The sequence below is a fragment of the Odocoileus virginianus genome, chromosome 1 (assembly GCF_023699985.2).
Source record: "Odocoileus virginianus isolate 20LAN1187 ecotype Illinois chromosome 1, Ovbor_1.2, whole genome shotgun sequence".
Lineage (NCBI taxonomy): Eukaryota > Metazoa > Chordata > Mammalia > Artiodactyla > Cervidae > Odocoileus > Odocoileus virginianus.
The window spans coordinates 96,884,558-96,904,907 of NC_069674.1; the positions used below are offsets into that span (position 1 = coordinate 96,884,558).

Sequence of the window (20,350 nt, forward strand, 5' to 3'; positions counted from 1 at the left end):
GAATGAGAATCGGTCAGTCCTTGCTGCAGCCATACACACCCTAGATAGTGCAGAGGCTGGGAGCTGGAGTTTAGGGATTGTGGAGCAATCCCAGGAGGAGGGCTGCTGTTGACTGTGGAGAGTGGGATGTGAGGGAGGAGATTGTGGTGGGAAACGGCTGTGGAGGAAAGCTGGGCAGCCATGGGAGCTAAGCGACACTGCTGAGTCATGCACAGGGGGTGGAGCCATCGCCATAGCCTCTATCCCCCCAACACACCAACACTGGCAGCTGGACCATAGAGAGGCTGGCCCATCAAACGCCTGACACTGATCTACAGAGAAGCACCCCAGGCGGGGGCCCCTCTATGTGCCTGATGCACTGGACAACAGAGGAGCACCCCGGGCAAGGGAGCCCTCCAAGTGCCTCAACAGGTGGAGCTACGGGGAAAGACTGGCCAGAGAGGGCTTCTCATCGCCAGCTACACGAGGCTTGAGAAAGGGCTCTAATTCCTGTGACGGAGGCACTCGTGTCCCTGCACACTTGGTGCCACCAGGGCCCCCTCAAGTCAAGCAGCTGCGCCACCTTCACGCTCAACACTCCTGGGGCAGAGATGCCACAGGCAAAAAAGCCTTGTGCCTATGCTCACAGGGTGGCTTTGAAGTGTCTGACTCGTTGCGACCCTGTGGACTGTGACCTACCAGGCTTCTCTGTCAGGGAGGGGAGCTCTCCAGGCAAGAATGCTGGAGCATATTGGCCAATACTGGTTGCCATGCCCTTCTAGAGCACTATATTTCCTGCTGCCCTAGCCACCAACCCCCGAGGGCCTGGTGCTGCCAGAACCCCTGCGACCCAAGCAGCTGCACCACCTCCACACCTGGACCTCACAGGGGTAAACCCAAACCCTCCAGGGCAGCCTCAGGAGCAAACCCCAGTGGATGACCCACATGCAGAGGTGGAAATAAAACCACAATTGAAACCCAGGGGCAGTGTGACTAAGGAAGAAGACCCAACACCCTCTCACCAGCTATACACATTCAGATTAAATCCACATGATCAACCAGGCAGACTCTGTGTCTGTGGAATATACAAAAGATCATTGAGAGCTCCCACAAAAGAAAAAGCACTAGTTCTGATAGCTGTGAACACTGGAGGCAAGAACACAGAGTAGCAGCAGATCAGAACCTGAGCTGCCCCCACAGCAGGTCCAGAGATCAGCAGGGTTGGAGGGCATCCTCAGGAGGTGAGGTGGACTGTGACTCCCCGCTGGGAAAGGACTCTGACAGCAGCGACTCAAGAAAAGCATTTATTACTCTTATGTTTTGACACGTTCTGTAGATTCTTTTGGATTTTTTCTTTTCCCCGCCCCAGTTGTAGTTGTCAATTTTATTGGCACTACGAAATCTAACTACGTTTTTTCCTTTTTTTCTCAGTTACATTTTTTATTGTTGTTATAAACCTCTGCCTCTATATCAGGCATTTGCAGTTTGGGGTAGATTATTTTTTTCCTCCCTCTTTTTAATTTTAAAAATTTTAAAAATTATTATTTTTCTACATTTATTCCTTTGTTTGCTTTTCCTACTGTTCTTTTCCCCTTGCAGTTAATTTTTAATATATGTAAATCTTCTTTATCTACTTCTATTTAACTTTGCATATCTATTCTTTCTTTCTTTCCGTTCCTCTCAACATATTTGTTAGTTTTGTTTTCATTGCTTTATTCCTCACTTGGCACCTTGCTTTAGTTTTGTTTTCCAGTTTGTGTTTTAGTTAGTTTTGTTCTTAACTGGTAAATATAATTTTTTATTTCCTTTGTTAACTGGGTCAATCTATTTTACTTTATTTTTGTTGAACTGTTTTGACTTTGTTCATGGGTATTTATATATATGTGCATATTTCATTATTTTAAATATTATTTGCCTGATTTTGTAACTGCCATTTGTCTGGGGTTCATCTTTGGTTTCCTGTTTTTGGATATTTGTTTTAATCTCACTTACAGCATCTGCCTATAATGCGGGAGACCTGGGTTCAATCCCTGGGTCGGGAACATCTCCTGGAGAAGGAAATGGCAACCCACTGCAGTATTCTTGCCTAGAAAATCCCATGGATGGAGAAGCCTGGTAGGTTACAGTCCATGGGGTTGCAAAGAATCGGACACGACTGAGCAACTTCACTTCGCTTAACAAACCACTTGTGGAATCTTCGTTCCTGACCAAAGATCAAGCCCTGAATCTTTGGAGAGGGAGCACTGACTCCAAGACCCTAGATTATCAGAGAACTAACCCTGGGGGGATCAAACAGTGAGAACCCACACAAAGGAAACCATGGTAATACAAGACCCGGCATCACCCAACCACCAGTAGCACCCCGTGCAGGATGCCTCATCAAAACAACAAACAAAACAAAAATACAAACCCAGTCATCATCAGATGGGATTACCACCTCACTCAGCCTTGCCCATCAGAGGAAAAACAAACAAACAAAACTCAGCACAAATCTCATCCTGTGAGATGCTTACACAAACCACTGGACCAATCTTAGAGGTCAGAAACCAAAAGGAAGAAAGAATTCAACCTTGAAGCCTGGGAAAAAGAGATCTCAAACACAGTAAGTTAAAAAAAAATGAAAAGGCAGAGAAATACTACACAAATGAAGGAACAAACCAGAAACACAGAAGTCCAAATAAATGAAGAGGAAATAGGCAAACTACCTGAAAAAGAATTCAGAATGATAGTAAAGATGGTCAAAAAACTGCAAAGCAAAATGGATAAAATGCAGGAATCAATTTAAAAAGATCTAGAAGAATTAAAGAATATATATTCAGAGACAAACAGCACAATTACTGAAATTAAAAATATACTAGAAGGAATCAATAGCAGAATATCTGAAGCAGAAGAACAAATCAGTGAGCTGGAAGATAAAATGGTGGAAATAACTTCTGAAGAGCAGAATAAAGTAAAAAGAATGAAAAGAACTGAGGATAGTCTCAGAGACCTCTGGGACAATATCAAATGCACCAACATTCAAATAATATGGGTCCTAGAAGAAGAAGAGAAGAAGAAAGGGTATGAGAAAATTTTTGAAGAGATTACAGTTGAAAATTTCCCCAACATGGAAAAGGAAATAGTCAATCAAGTCCAAGAGGCACAAAGAGGCCCATGCAGAATAAAACCAAGGAGAAACACACCAAGACACATACTAATCAAACTAACAAAGGCTAAACACAACGAAAGAATATTAAAAGCAGCAAGGGAGAAGCAACAAGTAACACACAAGGGAAACCCCACATGCTTAACAGCTGGTCTTTCAGCAGAAACTCTGCAGGCCAGAAGGGAATGGCAGGATATATTTAAAGTATTGAAAGGGAAAAATCTACAACCAAGATTACTATACCCAGCAAGGATCTCTTTCAAAATTGATGGAGAAATCAAAAGCTTTTCAGACAAGCAAAATTAAGAGAATTCAGTACCACCAAACCAGCTTTACAACAAGTATTAAATGGACTTGCATTTCTCTAATAATGAGCAATGTTGAGCATCTTTTCATGTGTTTGTTAGCCATCTGTATGTCTTCTTCGGAGAAATGTCTGTTTAGGTCTTTTTCCCAATTTGATTGCATTGTTTGTTTTCCTGGTATTGAGTTGTATGAGCTGCTTGTATATTTTGGAAATTAATCCTTTGTCAGTTGTTCCATTTGTTATTATTTTCTCACATTCTGAGGGATGTCTTTTCACCTTGTATATAGTTTGCTTTGCTGTGCAAAAGCTTTTAAGTTTAATCAGGTCCCACTTGTTTATTTTTGTTTTTATTTCCATTACTCTAGGAGGTGGGTCATAGAGGATCTTGCTTTGATTTATGTCATTGAGTGTTCTGCCTCTGTTTTCCTCTAAGAGTTTTATAGTTTCTGGTCTTACATTTAGGTCTTTAATTCATTTTGAGTTTATCTTTGTGTATGGTGTTAGGAAGTGTTCTAATTTCATTCTTTTACGTGTAGCTGTCCAGTCTTCCCAGCACCCTTTATTGAAGAGACTGTCTTTGCCCCATTGTATATTCTTGCCTCCTTTGTCATGAAGATCTTTGTTGTACAGTTCTGTGTATTCTTGCACCTTTTCTTAACATCTTCTGCTTCTGTCAGGTGTATACAGACCTAACATTTTATTATATCCTTTGTTGTGCCCATCTTTGAAATGTTCCCTTGGTATCTGTAATTTTCTTGAAGAGATCTCTAGTCTTCCCCATTCTATTGTTTTCCTCTATTTCTTTGCATTGATCACTGAGGAAGCCTTTCTTACCTCTCCTTAGTTTTCTTTGGAAATCTGCATTCAAGTGGGTATATCTTTCCTTTTTTCCTTTGCCTTTAGCTTCTCTTCCTTTCTCAGCTTTCTGTAAGCCCTCCTCAGACAACCATTTTGCCTTTTCACATTTCTTTTTCTTGGGGATGGTCTTGGTCACTGCTTCCTGTACAATGTCAGGAACCTCCCTCTATCCATAGTTCTTCAGGCACTTTGCCAGATCTAATCCCTTGAATCTATTTGTCACTTCCACTGTATAATCAATTGTAAGGGATTTAATTTAGGTCATACCTGAATGGTATGTCTAGCGGTTTTCCCTACTTTCTTCCATTTAAGTCTGAATTTTACAGTAAGGAGGAATGGGCGAATTTAGACCATTGTATCTACTATTGTTTGCAAGAATCCCTTGGAAGAAATGGAGTAGCTCTGATAGTCAAGAAAAAAATCCAAAATGCAGTACTTGGGTGCAATCTCAAAAATGACAGAATGATCTCTGTTTGTTTCCAAGACAACCATTCAACATCATAGTAATCCAAGCCTGTGCCCCAACCAGTAAAGCTGAAGAAGCTGAACGGTTCTAAGAAGACCTACAAGACCGTCTAGAACTAACACCCAAAAAAGATGTCCTTTTCATTATAGGGGGCTGGAATGCAAAAGCAGGAAATCTAAAGATACCGGGAGTAAGGGCAAATTTGGCCTTGGAGTACAAAATGAAGCAGTGGAAAGGCTAACAGAGTCTTGCCAAGAGAACACACTGGGTCATAGAAAACCACCTCTTCCACCAACACAAGAGAAGTCTCTACACATGGACATCACTAGATGGTCAATACTGAAATCAGACTGATTATATTTTTTTGCAGCCAAAGATGGAGAAGCTCTATACTGTCAGCAAAAACAAAACCGGGAGCTGACTGTGGCTCAGAGCATGAATTCCTTATTGCAAAATGACATGTATAGATATTTCAGTTATCTTTTAAGTATCTACTCTAAAATATAAATGGCCAATTAAGAGTCACCAGATATTTTAAAGAAAACCTGTAATATGAAAGAAAAAAATTAACATAGTCAAATTTAAAGTAACTTGAAATGGACTATGTAATGACATGAAAACTTTAAAAAACCCAAAGCAAACATCAATATCCTGGAAGATAAAAAAAGTCATGCCATCAAATTCTTGAAATAAGAACAAGACAGCACCTTAAAAATTTTCTTCCTGACAATAAGAAGTCCAACGGACTTTCTTGGCAGTCTAGCAGTTGAGACTTTGCCTTCCAGTACAGGGGATGCAGGTTTGATCCCTGGTCAGGAAGCTAAGATCTCACATGCCTCTCAGCCAAACAACTGAAACATAAAACAGAAACAATACAAAGATTCAACATGGTCTGTTCCAAAAAAAAAAAGAAAAGTACTTCAAGAAATTAAGATATAAGAAAATAAAAAATCTCAATACAACAGCTATAGAAAAAGTTAAGAAAATTACCCTAAAAGTGAACAAAATGGCAAGGTAATAGAAAAACAAGAAAACTGATAACTAAAGATTAGAAATGTAGATAAGAGAGAGGACAATACCAACAATCAAACATTTCAAGGAAATTTCCAGACTGAAAAGATCCAGTAATACCCAGCACAGTGAATAAGAACAGACCCATAAAGATACATTATAATAAAATTTCACAACAATTGAGTCAACAAAACCATTCTGTAAACTTTCATAGAAAGGGGCAAAAGGTCACATATAAGAGATCAGGAATTCAATGGTTTTGAACTTTCAAACAGTAATGTTGAAAGCTGAATGCAATGGAGAAAATTTGGTCATCTGTATATCTGAAATACAACATTAAAAATCACAGCCAAATCTATAATAAAATATGATCTAGCAAATAAAAATAGGTAACAGTGAATGATGATTCAATGCAAAGAATACTGTGCTAAGTGATTTAAATTCATTCATTTAATCTTTCCCTAGTATGATACAGGCTAAAAGAGTTACATAAATTGCTGATACTTTTGATATTTTGCTAAGTGACCTGATCTGGTATCATTAAAAACTCAAGACAATTTAAAATTTTCTATAGTGTATTCCCCTCTACGTCTTCAAACTGTAGCTTAGTGGCTGAACTCTGAAGGAAATCATTTTAATAAAATATAAAAAAGCATTTAAACAATGCCTGTATAAAAGCCCTCAATTCTCTACTAAATGGAAGATTCATAGTGAAAAATTAGAATCAATAATATATATTAACTATCACATTCACTAAGTAGAATATTTTAGAATCACTAAACTTTTCAAATTACATAATGTGGAAATACGGTTAGCATGCAAGTGAAAAAAGGATGCAAAGTTTTATATATAATATTATTATAGTTCTGTGCTTTAAATAAAATCTATCCTAAAAAAAGCAACTAAATATATATATAAATATATATATATATATATACCAAAATGTTAAAAATTTCTCATTTCTAATTTCAACTCTAATTTCTAATTTCAGTGGTGGAATCAGTGGCAACTATTTTTCTTTCCAAAATTTTTCCAAATTGAGTGCGATGAATATGAACACCAGAGGGGTAGCCATTCCCTTCTCCAGGGGACCTTCCCAAACCAGGGGGCAGATTCATTACCGTCTGAGCCACCAAGCAAGCTCATACATTACTTGCGTGGTTCTCAAAAAATTTAGTCTCAAGATCCCTTTAAACTCTTGCATCATGGAAGATCTAACAGCTTTTATGTGGGTTACATCTATTGATTAGATTTGTATTAAAAATTAAAATGAAAATATATATTAATTCATAAATAGTAGTGACAAATCCACTACCTGTTTTATAAGTTATGTTTACAACTACCTGTTTACAACTTATTTTATGAAAAAAAATTACATTTTCTAAAAAACTTATTGAGAAGAGTAGCATTGCTTAAAATTTTGCAAATCTCAGCATCTGGTTTAATAGAAGCCACCTGGATCTGGAACTCCATATCTCCTTCTGCATTCAATTTGCTGCAATATCATATATTATGTAGCTACTTAAAAAACCTGACTGCAAACTTATATGAGAATGAGTAAAGAGAAGCAAATAATGTATTGATATTAGTATAAACAGACTGACTTTATCAACCTCCTAAAACAATATAAAGGACTTCACTTTTCTTGGATCACACTTTGAGAATTAATTACTGCATTATTTTGAAACAAATTTTTTCTCTCCAAAAATACTGAATGGTGGCTGATAGCTTGCTATATCATGAAATAAATAGAGACTTAAGAGTTCTGATTTCTCGGTGAATAAAACTCAAAAAGGAACATGATGTATCCGACTTTCCTTCTTGACTCAAACAGTAATGTTTAAAGTAAGCCTTTTTCCTTAGTTCAGTGCTCTTTTCATTGGGTTTAGATTTAATTCTCTTTGAATTACTGGTAGGTATACTCATGTTTGGAAATCCCAGTCTGAGCGTTAGTCACTAAGTAGAGCAGAGGTGAAAAGAAATCTGTATGGCACTCTTTCCCCTTCTCTCTTTCTTTAATTTGATATAAAGCAGTATAATATAGCACTAACTTTGGATATTACAGAAATCACTGAGGATGCAAAAAATATTTGTGAAACTCATAGAACAGCAAAAGGCATTCTCACATTTTGATCTTTTAACCTAGAACTAGTAGGAATATTTTTTTAAAAGTAGAATTACACTTTGAGATTTACACAACTTTTTTGAGATTTTTAACATGACTGTGAGGTTTTACAAAATCTTTGGGAGGCACTACTGACTGAGTACCTTTCAATGTATCAAATACTATCTTAGGAACTAAGGATTCAGTCATTAGTATATTTTCTCATGTTTACAGGATGTAAACTCCCAGAAGACAAGAAATAGTTTCTTACCTCTCAGAGTTGCTGACTATGATGCTTTTCACAAGACAGTGGTACAAAAAATGTCAGCTGATTTGAAATGAGAGGGCATGTCCTTATTCATGCCCCAAGTCCACAAACCTGATTATATTTCCACATCTATTTTACACTCTGTGGACACTTTTCTCCCTCCATTCCTTGATAATTTTCCCCTGGGCTCAGCTCTTTTATTGCTCTTTCCCAACAACTAAATAAAGGCTTCACATAGCAGTCTTATTTTTTAAAAATGCTTCCCAGTGCCACAGGATCATGCCCATCCTGCTTACTTGGAGAACAAAATCTAGCTCTAGTTTACCTGAAGCCTCTATTCAGACATTCTCCAAGATGCCATGGTCTTTCATATGGATGACTTTGGCCATTCTATTCTTTCTGTCTGGAGTGCCTGCCTCAGTTATGTCTACCAGATAAATGCAAGATTATCTTTCATGGTTACCCTGGTTTCAGTACTTGTCATGACCAGTCTTATCCATCGCCCATGATCAAATTAACTGCTCTTCCATCAGATGTTTCCTTGTTCCTTCATTCACATTTCCTACTATATACTCAACACTGCATCATAGTATGTATGTGCATACATAGTATGTATGTGCATCTCTTTCCCCTACATTCTTCAAGAACAACAGCTATGACTCTTTTATCCCTATCTCCTCAGTATCTAACACATTGCTTGGCTTATAAAATGCATACAAATGTCTGTTCTAAGTGTGTGTATGTGGGACGCACAGTTGAAACTGTTGTTTAGTTGCTAAGTCATGTCTGATTCTGTTACTCCATGGATTGTAGCCCACCAGGCTCCTCTGTCCATGGGATTTTTCTAGGCAAGAATACTGGAGTGGGTTGTCATTTCCTTCTCCAGAGGATCCTCCTGACCCAGGGATTGAACCCACATCTCTGGCGTTGGCAGGCATATTATTTACCACTGAGTCACCAGGGAAGCCTGTGCAGTTGAAATTATCTTTTCCAAATAGGTATTCTTCATCTATACTACATAATTTACTAAATACTAGGTTGGTGCAAATGAAATTACAGTTTCAGACTGTGAATTTTAAATCATTATAACTAGGCTTAAACACATTATTTATTAATCAAAATAGGAACCATTACAGTCAACACATTTTTGCCAACAAGAAGTAAGTTTGTTCACTCCTATAGTGTAAAAATCCATGCCTTGGAATTCGAGGAACTCTTGGAACACATTTTCTGCATCCTGCTGCTTGTGGAAGCATTTTTCCTGCAAAAAGTTCTCAAGATGCTTGAAGAAGTGGTAGCTGGTTGGCAAGATGTCAGGTGAATGTGGCAGATAAGGCAAAACTTTGTAGCCCAATTAGTTCAACTTTTGAAGTAATGGTTGTGCGATGAACAGTTGGGTATTGTGGAGAAGACTGAGCACTTTCTGTTGACCCATGCCTGCTGCAGGCACTGCAATTTTTGGTACTTCTCATCGATTTGCTGAGCATACTTCTCATATGCAATGGTTTCTCTAGGATTCAGAAATCTGTAGTGGATCAGACCAGCAGCAGCACCAAACAGTGACCATGACCTTTTTTTTGGTGTAAGTCTGACTTTGGGAAATGCTTTGGAGCTTCTTCTTGGTTAAAACCACTAGTTGGTTGTTACGGGTTGTCATATAAAAGCCATTTTTCATCACACATCACAATCCAATCGAGAAATGGTTTGTTGTTGCATAGAGTAAGAGAAGACAACACTTCAAAACAACAATTTTTTTTTATTTTTGGTCAGTTCATGAGACACCCACTTACTAAGCTTTTTCACCTTTCCAATTTGCTTCAGATGCAAAAGAACCAGAGTATAGCTGACATTGAGTTCTTCAGTGGCTTCTCGTGTAGCTGAAAGAGGATCAGTTTCAATGATGATCTCAGTTGGTCATTGTCAACTTCCGATGGCCAGTCACTATGCTCCTCATCTTCAAGGCTCTCGTCTCCTTTGCAAAACCTCTGAGCCACCACTGCACTGTACGTTTGTTAGCAGTTCCCAGGCCAAATGTGTTGCTGATGTTGTGAGTAGTCTCTGTTGCTTTACAACCCATTTTGAACTCAAATAAGAAAAATTTTCAAATTTGCATTTTGTTGAACATTTCTATAGTCCAAAATAAATATAAAATAAACAGTAAGTAATAAGTTAGCAAAAAAACATAAAGTGAGAAATGCACATTAAAATGATGTGTAACATAACCACATTTATTCAGGATGTATTCCAATATCAAATGGCAAACTTCAACAATGCAAAAATTGCAATTACTTTTGCACCAATCTAATAAAAAAATCATATAGTCCCATCACTTGACACTTTTATACACTTATATAATCCAAAGTTTATGAACTAGACATATAGCATGAACTATGTATTATTTTCTTTGATGTGTATTCAGCTTATACAAATTATAATAGAATTAAATATTATCTGAAAGAGAATAAAATATTTTCTATTAGTAATTTATTAAAACTACAGAAATAGAAAATATTAACAAATAGCCTTCACCTCTATTTTAAAAACCATTCCAATTTCAGATTCAGAAGATCGAAAGTGAAAATACCCTTTTTGTTACTTTTCAATGAGAACATTAATATTTTTTGCATCTTCAGCAGAAATTAAAGAGACAAACAGAAAGACATCCCATGTTCATGGGTTGGAAGATTTAATATTGTTAAGATATCAATAATATTTAAAGTGATCTATAAGTTCAACACAATTTGTATCAAAATCCAATGTTGCTTTTTTAAGAAACAGAATTACCCATCATAGAATTTATATGGGATGTCAAAGTACCCCAAAGAGCCAAAACAATCTTGAAGAATAAAACTGGAAGACACATACTTTCTAATTGCAAAACTTACCAAAAAGCTTCAGTGATCAAAAGAGGGTGACACTGATACACAGCCCAGTGGAAGAAAACAGACAGCCCAGAAATAAACCCTCACATTCATGGTCAAAAGATTTTTGACAAGAGGACCAAGTCCATTCACTGGACAAAGGACAGTCTGTTAAACAAAAGGTACTGAGAAAATTGGATATCCACACATTGAAGAATGAAGCAGGACCCCTACTTTACACCATATACAAAAATTGAAATGGATCAAAGATCTAAACTAAGACCTAAATGTATAAAACTCTTAGAAGAAAACATAAGACAAAAGCTTCCCAACAATGGAGTTGGCAATTATTTTTTGGATATGACAGCAAAAGCGCATGCATCAAAAGGCAGTCAAACTTGGCTTTATAAAAACAATTTGTGCATCAAAAGGTATTATCAATAGAGTAAGAAGAAAATCCAAAGAATGGGAGAACACATTTGCAAATGTATCTGGTAAGGGATTAATATCCAGAATATATACAGGACTCCTAAAACTTAACAATAACAACAAAAACACAATTCAAAAACAGGCAAAGGTCTTAAATAGATAACTTCTCCAAAGAAGATACACAAGTGCCAATAGGCGTGAACACACTGAGCATGAAATAAAATGCTCAACATCACTTATCATTATGGAAATGCTAACCAAAACCACAATTAGATACGGCTTCACATCCATTAATGACAGCTACTATCAAAAGAAAAAAAAAACCCAGAAAATAACAAGTGTCGGTGAGGATGTGGAGAAATGAAAATGTTTGTGTGCTAATAGTGGGAATATAGAATAATATAGCAACTTCAGGAAAAAGCATGTGGAAAAAATTAAAATAGAATTACCACATGATCCAACAATTCCACTTCTGGGTATATGCTCGAAAGAATTCAAAGCAGGGTCTCAAAAAGATATCTGTATACCCGTTTTTATAGCAGCATTGTCATAATATGTGGAAGCAACCCAAATGGTTGAATGGATATGCCAAATGTGTTATATATACATGATGGAATATTATTCAGCCTTTTAAAGTAAGGAAATTTTGACATATGCTACAACATGGATAAGCCTTCAGCATATTGTGCTAAATGAAAGAAGCCAGTCACAAAAAGACAAATACTATATAATAATCTCACTTATATGAGAAACTTAGCTAAATCATAAAGACAGAAAGTAGAATGGTGATTTCCAGGGAATGGTAGGAGAGGAGAAAGTGGAGCTACTCTTTAATGGGTAGGAAGTTTCCATTTTATAGAGAACTCTGGAAAATGGTAGTCATTGTTGGCACAAGTTAAATGTACTTGACATCATTGAATTGTACACTTAAGAATGATTAAGATGGTAAATTATATCTACATAATGTCATCCCAACTAAAATATAAGATATTTAAAAGTTAAATAATGTAACTGAAAAGTTTGGAAAAATATACATGTGAGTAAGGACTTCCCTGGTGGTCCAGTGGTTAAGACTTTGCTTCCCAATGCAGGGAGTGTAAGTTCAATCCCTGGTTGAGGAGCTAAGATTCCATATGCCTTGTGGCCAAAAACCCAAAAAACATAAAGCAGAAGCAATATTGCAACAATTTCAATAAAGACTTTACAAATGGTCCACGTTAAAAAATTTGAGGCGTATACCTGGGAAAGGGCTGTGAGGGTGGACTCAATCTAGGCAGATCTACTTAAGACACAAGATTTTTAAAAATTAAATAACATGGTAAAAAATATTTTATATGTTATTTGGAAAAATAATCATGTGAGTATAACATGTGGTAGAGTAATTAAAACAATTTTATATTCTGGCTGAACAGGCACATCAGTGTACCTGTGGATTGGAAAAAATGTTTTTAATGCTTCTATTAATTCATACTAAAGATATACTGCTGTGAAACCTTTTTTCTCTACAGACTGTCAGAATTATTTGAAAGTGTATCAGTGAGACTGGAACACCCCACTCTTGCATGGATGATGAATCATTAATCAGAAGCAGCCTCAATTTCTAACCCGGAGCTTCAGATAAGGGTTTCCCAGACACAACATTCCACACATTTATCTTAACTTTGTAGTCTCCAAGGAAACGGGACTCTTAAGTCTGTTTCTCAGCTCAGGCCTGATGTTAATTAACCCGGTACACAGTCTTGCTGTGTCTTATCAGATATTGCTTCATTTAAATTTTGTCTAAACTCCACCCCTCCCCAGAATCCTATAATAACACTATCCCTTCTGGCAGTTCCTCTGGTGTGTGATCTCCCTCTCAGCAGCAAGTTAATTAACCTCACTTTGTTAGCCTAAAGATATATATCCCTGGTGGTCCTTATCAGACTGAAATAGAGTCTGTTAAAAAAAAAAAACCAAGTACGTAGGGAAATTTAATGCATAGTACACATAGCATTTCAAATCAAGAAAAAGATGGCTTATTCAAGAAAGGATATTGAAATAATAATCTTTTGGGGAAAAGATAAAAAAGCAACCATCTGGATCTCCACCTATTTCTTTCAAATTCTGACTTTTTCTAAGATTTCAATACTTTAAAAAAATGAAATTAAAGTAAAACTAGAAGAAAACATCTTTTTACATTTTTATATCATGAACCGAGATTTTTTTCAAATCCCAAAACGTATAAATATAGTAAAACTGTATGAGGATATTCATTTAATTAACTGGCAGTGAAACTGCTAGTTAAAATGTATGTTTTGTATAAAATGTTTAACAAAATCTGTACAGCAAAAAATAATAAAAACTATCATAAAAAAGACAATCAACAACATAACAAGTTTAAAAAAGTAAAGGATTTGAATGAAAAAAATACAATGGTCAAGGATGTTCACATTTCACTCATATTACAGAAATGTAAACCTCAAATGAAGAGATACTATTCTTAACCTATCAGAATGGCAAAAAATGTTAAGCTTAGTAACAGCCAGTATTGACACTGACATGAGAGAAAACTGACGCTCCTATATTGTTTCTCAGAATACACATACTGTCTTTTGAGAAGAGCAGTTTGACAGCATCTGTAAACTTTTTCAAGTGTGCCTTGACACATCATTTCGTGATCAGAAATTTTTCTTATGGACACAAACACAGAACTGTGCAAAGATATTCATGGCAGCCACAGCCACAGATGTTTGCTGATGAGGAGCTAGTTTAAAAAATATATATGGTACATCTCTACCAGAGAATACACTGTAGATGTTAAGAACAATGGTTGATTTACACTAATTAGGAAAATCTTGGCACATTTGGCAATTACAATGTTTTGTTAGTAAGGTATTGCTAATGTACAGGAAACAAAACAAACAAAACAAACCCAAACTGAAAACATAGATTAAACATACATATACACACATGTGCATATATACATACATACACATAAACACAGAAAAGAGTATGTTTTCATTCCCATCTCTACCCCAGGTTCTCATCAAAGGTAACTACAGTTGACCCTTGAACAACATGGGTTTGAACTGGCTGGGTTCACTTTTATGCAGATATTTTTCAATAAAAATACTGGAAAACTTCTTTGGAGATTAATGACAATTTGAAAAAACTTGCAGATGAACGGTGTAGGCTATAAATATTGGAAAAAATTAATACAAAGTTATATAATGAATACATAAAATATAAATACTAGTCTACCCTTAAGGTGAATGATGCTTAATAAAAAATCAATACTGTATTAGCTTTCCTACTGTTTCATAACTTTGCTTTCAAAGAACTGCATTACCATATAGGTACAGTATGCACCCCATCTCTCCCCTACTTCTGTTTCGGCAATTCTGAACTATTTACAGTTCAATAAACACCTCAGTGCAGTGCGCTCCTCTATTCCCACTGTCTTTTCTATCTATACAACACACCCTTCCTCTGCTATCCATGCCCCAACCTCTGTAAATCCCATTAAGCCAATGTTTCTTAACCCTGACATAATTTACATTCTGAGCTGGGTAATTCTCTGTTGTGGTGGGTGCCCTGTTCACTGTAAGATGTTCAACAGCATCCTAGGCCCATACTCACTAGACATCAGTAGCACTCCCCCTAGTTGTGATTCAAATGTGTTCACATATTGCCAAATGAATGCATAAAATATATCTAGATTATATACTAGTCTATTCTTACATAGGCAACTAGGTTTAACCTGGCATCCTACCCTCACACTTTTCTCTTGTTCTCCTAGTATTTGGTTTTTGCAGGTTAAAAAGGAACAAACAGAAATTTCACAAACCAACCTATTACTATCTGCTCCTTGCTGTGTTCTAACTTTGGACTCTCTGCTGTTCCTCAAATACCTGAGGGTCCTTATACGTGCTGTTCTCTGTTGGGAACACAACTCACCCAGATACTCACATGGCTTACTCCTCAACTCCTTCGGGCCTTTACTTCTGGGGCTGGGGGTGGGGGTGGGGGTCTTCCTGAGCCACCCTACTCTTACTGACAGCGCCTGTTAACATCTAACATATTACATATTTTACTTACTCATCTTGAGTATTGCCTCTTTTCTCCATCTTGATCAGTGGTTCTCAAACCTGAGTCTACATCAGTCACCTGAAAAGCTTGTTAAAATAATTTCTGAATCAACAAGTCTGCAGAATAGAGCCTAAAAATTGTGCATTTCTGACAAGTTCCCAGGTGATGCAGAGGTTACAGGGACCACAGTTTGAGAACCAAGGTTTTGGAACGTTAGTTCCATGAGGACAGAGATTTTTGTCCACCTATTCACTGTTTTACTTCTATGACCTGGCACACAGTAGGTACTGAGGCAGATAAATGAATTTACTCTGTTCTCAATGCCCCCTCTGATTTCGTCTGCTACATGGTGCCAAAGATTTCCCAGGTGGTGCTAGTGGTAAAAGAACTTGCCTGCCAACGCAGGAGATGTTAAGAGATGTCAGTTCAGTCCCTGGGTTGGGAAGATCCCCTGGAGGCAACCCACTTCAGTCATCCTGACTGGAGAATCTCATGGACAGAGAAGCCTAGTGGGCTACAGTCCAAAGGGTCGCAAAGAGTTGGACGAGACCGAAGTAACTTAATAGGCATGTAGCACGGTGGGCTCTAATTCAGTATGGCTGAAGTCCTTACAAAAAGGGGAGAACACCACACTAAGACAGACCTACAGCGAGAACGCCATGTGACAACAGGGGCAGAGGCTCGTGTAACACAACTTCAAGCTAAGGAATGCCAGTGACACACACAGCTAAGAGGCACAGAACAGATAACTCCCCAGAAGGTAGGGCGCGGCCCTGTCAACACCTTCATTCAGACTTACAACCTCGAAAACTGTGAAATGATAAATTTCTGTTGTTTTAAATAACTCAGTGTGTTGTACTCTTTGTTATAGCAGCCCTAGGAAGCTAACACAATGACCAAAAATGCAAATGAGTCTATTAAGCTGTACATAGTTTCAAATCTGCCAATTATCCAACCTGTACCAGTTTAAATATTTTAACATGTAGCTTTCATTGTAAACTGATCAGATTTCCTGTTTCAGAATCTCCCTAATTTAATACCACCTCTCTCTGCCCTCAACGTGTCCCTTCAATGTGCCAGGTAGCTCACACTAGAGTCTAGATCACACTTAACTTGGATTTTCTTTTTGGTTTCTTCTACCTTCCTCTAGGCTACCCCATTTCACATATAACAGCTTTGTATTTTTTTCTTCAAGGGACGCTTCTTATTTTCACACATTATAGATTTTGGCCTGCATTTTCCTGTAGGACATCTGAATTAGCTGGAAAATGAAAATTTAAGTACATATTCGATACTCATTTAGATTTCAAGATAAAATGCTAACTTCTCTTTCATGGAAGAATTCTGCATCTCCCCCCGCTCCCAACCCCCTTATTTTAAAAAGAATTTTGCCATATTTCTTCCACTTTGCTATAGTTTTATACTAGCCTCTTTACTAAAATCTCAACAAATATTGTAAAACTAACATGGCTGTATTGGGAAGCTTAAAATTTTAAGTGAATCAGAATTAAATTTCAGCATCACGTTGTCCATTTTCCATTTAATGTTTGTTTATAGGTGCACTGTCACAAGAATTCCAATTAATAATTTCTCCACACTGAGACTCTAAAATCACCATGGTCCATAAAGTGTATAAGTTGTATAATACAATTTTTATGTTAGTGAGCACAATACACAAATAGTAGTACTGCATATATCTAAATGACACACTTTTCTATTTCTATGACTAAGTGAAGTGAAGTCGCTCAGTCGTGTCTGACTCTTTGCGACCCCATGAACTAATGTAGCTCACCAGGCTCCTCCATCCATGGGATTCTCCAGGCAAGAATACTGTAGTGGGTTGCCATCATAATTGATATGTACTCCTAAATGACTTTGTGATATTCTAATAATTTCTGGATACTGAATTTACTCAGAAATACAAACTAGTACAATCAGTACCCCCCAGAAAGCATATGTAAGGGAATATCTATCTTTAAATGGGTAGTACCCACAAAATATTTTTAAAATGCTGAACCCAAAGTAAAAAGATACAGAAAAACACAAATTTGAGGGAAATTTAAGAGAAACATCTAATAGTTCTTCACCATAACTAAAAAACCACACACTTTTCCTGTGAAGAATTTTAAGTGAGTCATACTTTCCTTACTAAATCACTGTCTTACTTAACATATGGTATAAAGCATTAACTGTTTGGTAGCTTTAAACTTTACATTCAATTAAACTGTACATTAATATACACTAACGCTGGCAGAAAATGAAATAAATACAATTACTATACACAATACTTAGAACACATATCATGTGCACAAGGCTCATTTGACATTTATTTGATAAAAGTGTAAAAAGTTAGTTTTACCTCCTAAATACTCAGATTCCCACCCTCTAAACTAACTCCAGAATTAAATAACTTGAAGTTACCCAGGCAGAGCTATCTATATTCAGTGCCCAATTTCTGGTAAATGAACACATTTCTGTCCGTTTCACATTGGCCTAATTACTCACTCACTCTATTGCATTAAATTCTAACTTTTTAACTAAGTTTTAAAATCACGATGAAACCAATTCATGGTTAGGATAAACAGTGTTCAATCTGAAATGCTCTAAAACGATATAGCACAATAACTACAAGGCACTGAGAGAACTAGATTCTAAATCTCCAGTCAACTTTTCCAAGGCGTGTGATGTTTAAGTTCCAGTCTTTTGAAAATAAAGAGAGAGGGTAAGTGCTGGGCAAGAATAAATCCCCACCCCTACATTTCGCTCAATTTCTGAGCAGACAATGTATCCAAATTCAAAGCCGTAAAGTCAGTTTGTCAGCACCTACTAATCCCATCACACCTGGTGGGAGAGGAAGGCGGGAAGGAGAAAACTCGTCCTGCGTCCTTCACGGAGCAGTGCCCCAACACACCTGCCTAGCTTATTCTGCCAGAGGCAGGGGAATTTAAAAAGAACAAATCAGCCAGACAAACCTGATGATCCAGAGAGCTCAGAGGCAGTCCCCCAGCACTTGCGCAAGGCTCCGGCTCGCTGGGCGCTGGTGCGACGCGGCAGCCCGGCGGCTCTCCTGGAAGGTGCCCACACCTGAGCGCCCGCAGCTCCGCGGGGGGAGGGCCCGGCGGGGCAGGACCGCTAAGTGGTCCAGCCGCGCGGTCCGGAGCGCAGCCCGCGCCTCACCGTCGCCACCCGACGGCAGGCGGCGCGCGAAGAGGCGAGGGGCACCCGAGGGCGAAAGGGAAGGACCTGCGACTAACAGGAGGTTACAAGTCAACAAAATAGCGGCCCGGCGGGCAGGCGGCCCCAAAGGCAGTTCGCGGAGACGCCGGGAGCAGGAAGTGCCCCGCGCCTCCCTCAGGAGCCCGCACGTCCCCAGACCCGGCAGCGACTCCGAGACACCTGTTTGGCGGCGCCAGGGGTGGGGTTCCACCCTCCACGCTCCCCCCACATTCACTCTCCCAGAGGGAAGGGCAAGGGGACCCGAGACCTTGGACCCACAGCCTGAGGGCGCCTCCGCCGGCCGTACCTGACATCAGCCTCGGCTCCCTCTCGCCCCTCCTGGGGGGCGGAGAGGGGGACGACACGAGACCGGCGACCTCCGCTCTGCTGGGCAGCCGCAGAAGTGGCTCGTGGCTGCTGGCCGGGGCCGCCCGCTGCCGCCCAGATTATTCCCCGGCAGCGGCGGCGGCGGCGGCCGAGGCGGGCCCAGCGCGCGCTCCCGCTCGCTCGCTCCGCCCCTCCCCGCAGCGCGTTCCGGCCACGGGCCGCCGACGGCGCAGCCGCCACCCAGGGGTCTCCTAGCGCTGACGTCATCGCCGCCGCACCAGCCCCAGGGAAGGGCGGAGCGAGAGGGGGCAGGGTGGGGCGGGGCTACAGCGACGTGCGGGCGCGGGGATTGGCGGCCGAGCGCACGCCCCGCCCTTGTGCGAAGGGGTCTGGGAAGTCGCATCTTCTATGAGGGGTAGTCACAGCCCACTTGCGGCACCTCAGTGGAGCCCTCCACCTTCCTCACGGTGCTGTAGGGTCTTGCGCTAGCTTCCGAACCTTGAGAGGGTCCAAAGCAGTGAAACATCAGGGAACAGGGCTGCGAATACCCTTGGAACCTTTGTCCAAGAAACAGGCTCTTCCCTCTCAGGAGTCTTATGGCCTCTAGCCTGCTTTTAAACCGTTCTTTTTACCCCTGTTATCCCCTCCTCCCGACTCTCTTAACTCAGTACCTCTCTGGCCTTAATGAGAGGAAATACGCAAGATGAGGTACGCAAACGAGTGTGGGATAACCAGGTATGTGAATGAGCAGGGGCTGAGAACCCAATTAATGATACCACAGAGCCTGCTGAAGGCACACATGGGCTTTGGTTCTGTCATTACTTCACCGCTGTCAGGCAGTGGCCGGAAGTTTCTTCGGAGCTCTCCAAAACCTCACCGCCTCACCTTTGGTCGGCAAAGGGACTTTGTGTCAGAAAACTGTTTTTGGATTAGAAAGCGAGGAGCCCTCCAGCGATTGAGACAGCCGCACAGCAGTCAGGAGGTGGGATCAAGTCTTGACTTTATTGGTGTTATCTACAAAGTCTAGTTTGAAGGTGAGAAAACTACCCGGCTTCCTAGGCAGTTCTTTAGTGCCTTGGCCTCTGGGCTGGAATCTTGATTCCCGCCAGCTATTAGCTGTGTAACCTTGGCAAGTTACTTTGAACGCGCTGGAGAGGAATAGTAAACAATGTAAATAAAGTATTGTTGTTCCCTTTTATTTGTTTAGATTCAGCTTTAGTGTAGTTTACCAGGATATATCATTAATAGGTCCGAAAGAATCTTCGGGAAGAACTTTAAAACGTCTAGATTCTTATTAAACCTCTCATTTTT

The 20,350-nt window shown here is 39.2% G+C and overlaps 2 protein-coding genes across 12 annotated transcripts in view; one reads left to right on the top strand and one right to left on the bottom strand.

Moving 5' to 3' along the window:
• C1GALT1 (core 1 synthase, glycoprotein-N-acetylgalactosamine 3-beta-galactosyltransferase 1) overlaps positions 1–19,242 on the bottom strand; it is a 61,545-nt gene extending 42,303 nt beyond the window's left edge. For 4 of the 6 annotated variants that reach the window (XR_002314766.2, XM_070471137.1, XM_020898984.2 and 1 more), the window contains exon 1: positions 19,020–19,242. Coding sequence is in view for 4 of the 6 variants with exons in the window: in XM_070471137.1 (XP_070327238.1) it covers positions 19,020–19,026 (7 nt within the window). In the remaining 2 variants the exon portion in view is untranslated. Of the gene's footprint in view, positions 1–18,468; positions 18,564–19,019 lie in introns of all 6 variants that reach the window. The other 2 variants (XM_070471134.1, XM_020898981.2) reach the window with 2 other exon arrangements.
• Positions 19,243–19,482: 240 nt separating this feature from the next.
• Positions 19,483–20,350, top strand: part of ASNS (asparagine synthetase (glutamine-hydrolyzing)) — a 139,547-nt gene continuing 138,679 nt past the window's right edge. For 3 of the 6 annotated variants that reach the window (XM_020898988.2, XM_020898989.2, XM_070471145.1), the window contains exon 1: positions 19,483–19,774. The gene's annotated coding sequence lies outside the window, so the exon portion shown is untranslated. Of the gene's footprint in view, positions 19,775–19,809; positions 20,074–20,350 lie in introns of those variants that run through there. The other 3 variants (XM_070471147.1, XM_070471149.1, XM_070471170.1) reach the window with 1 other exon arrangement.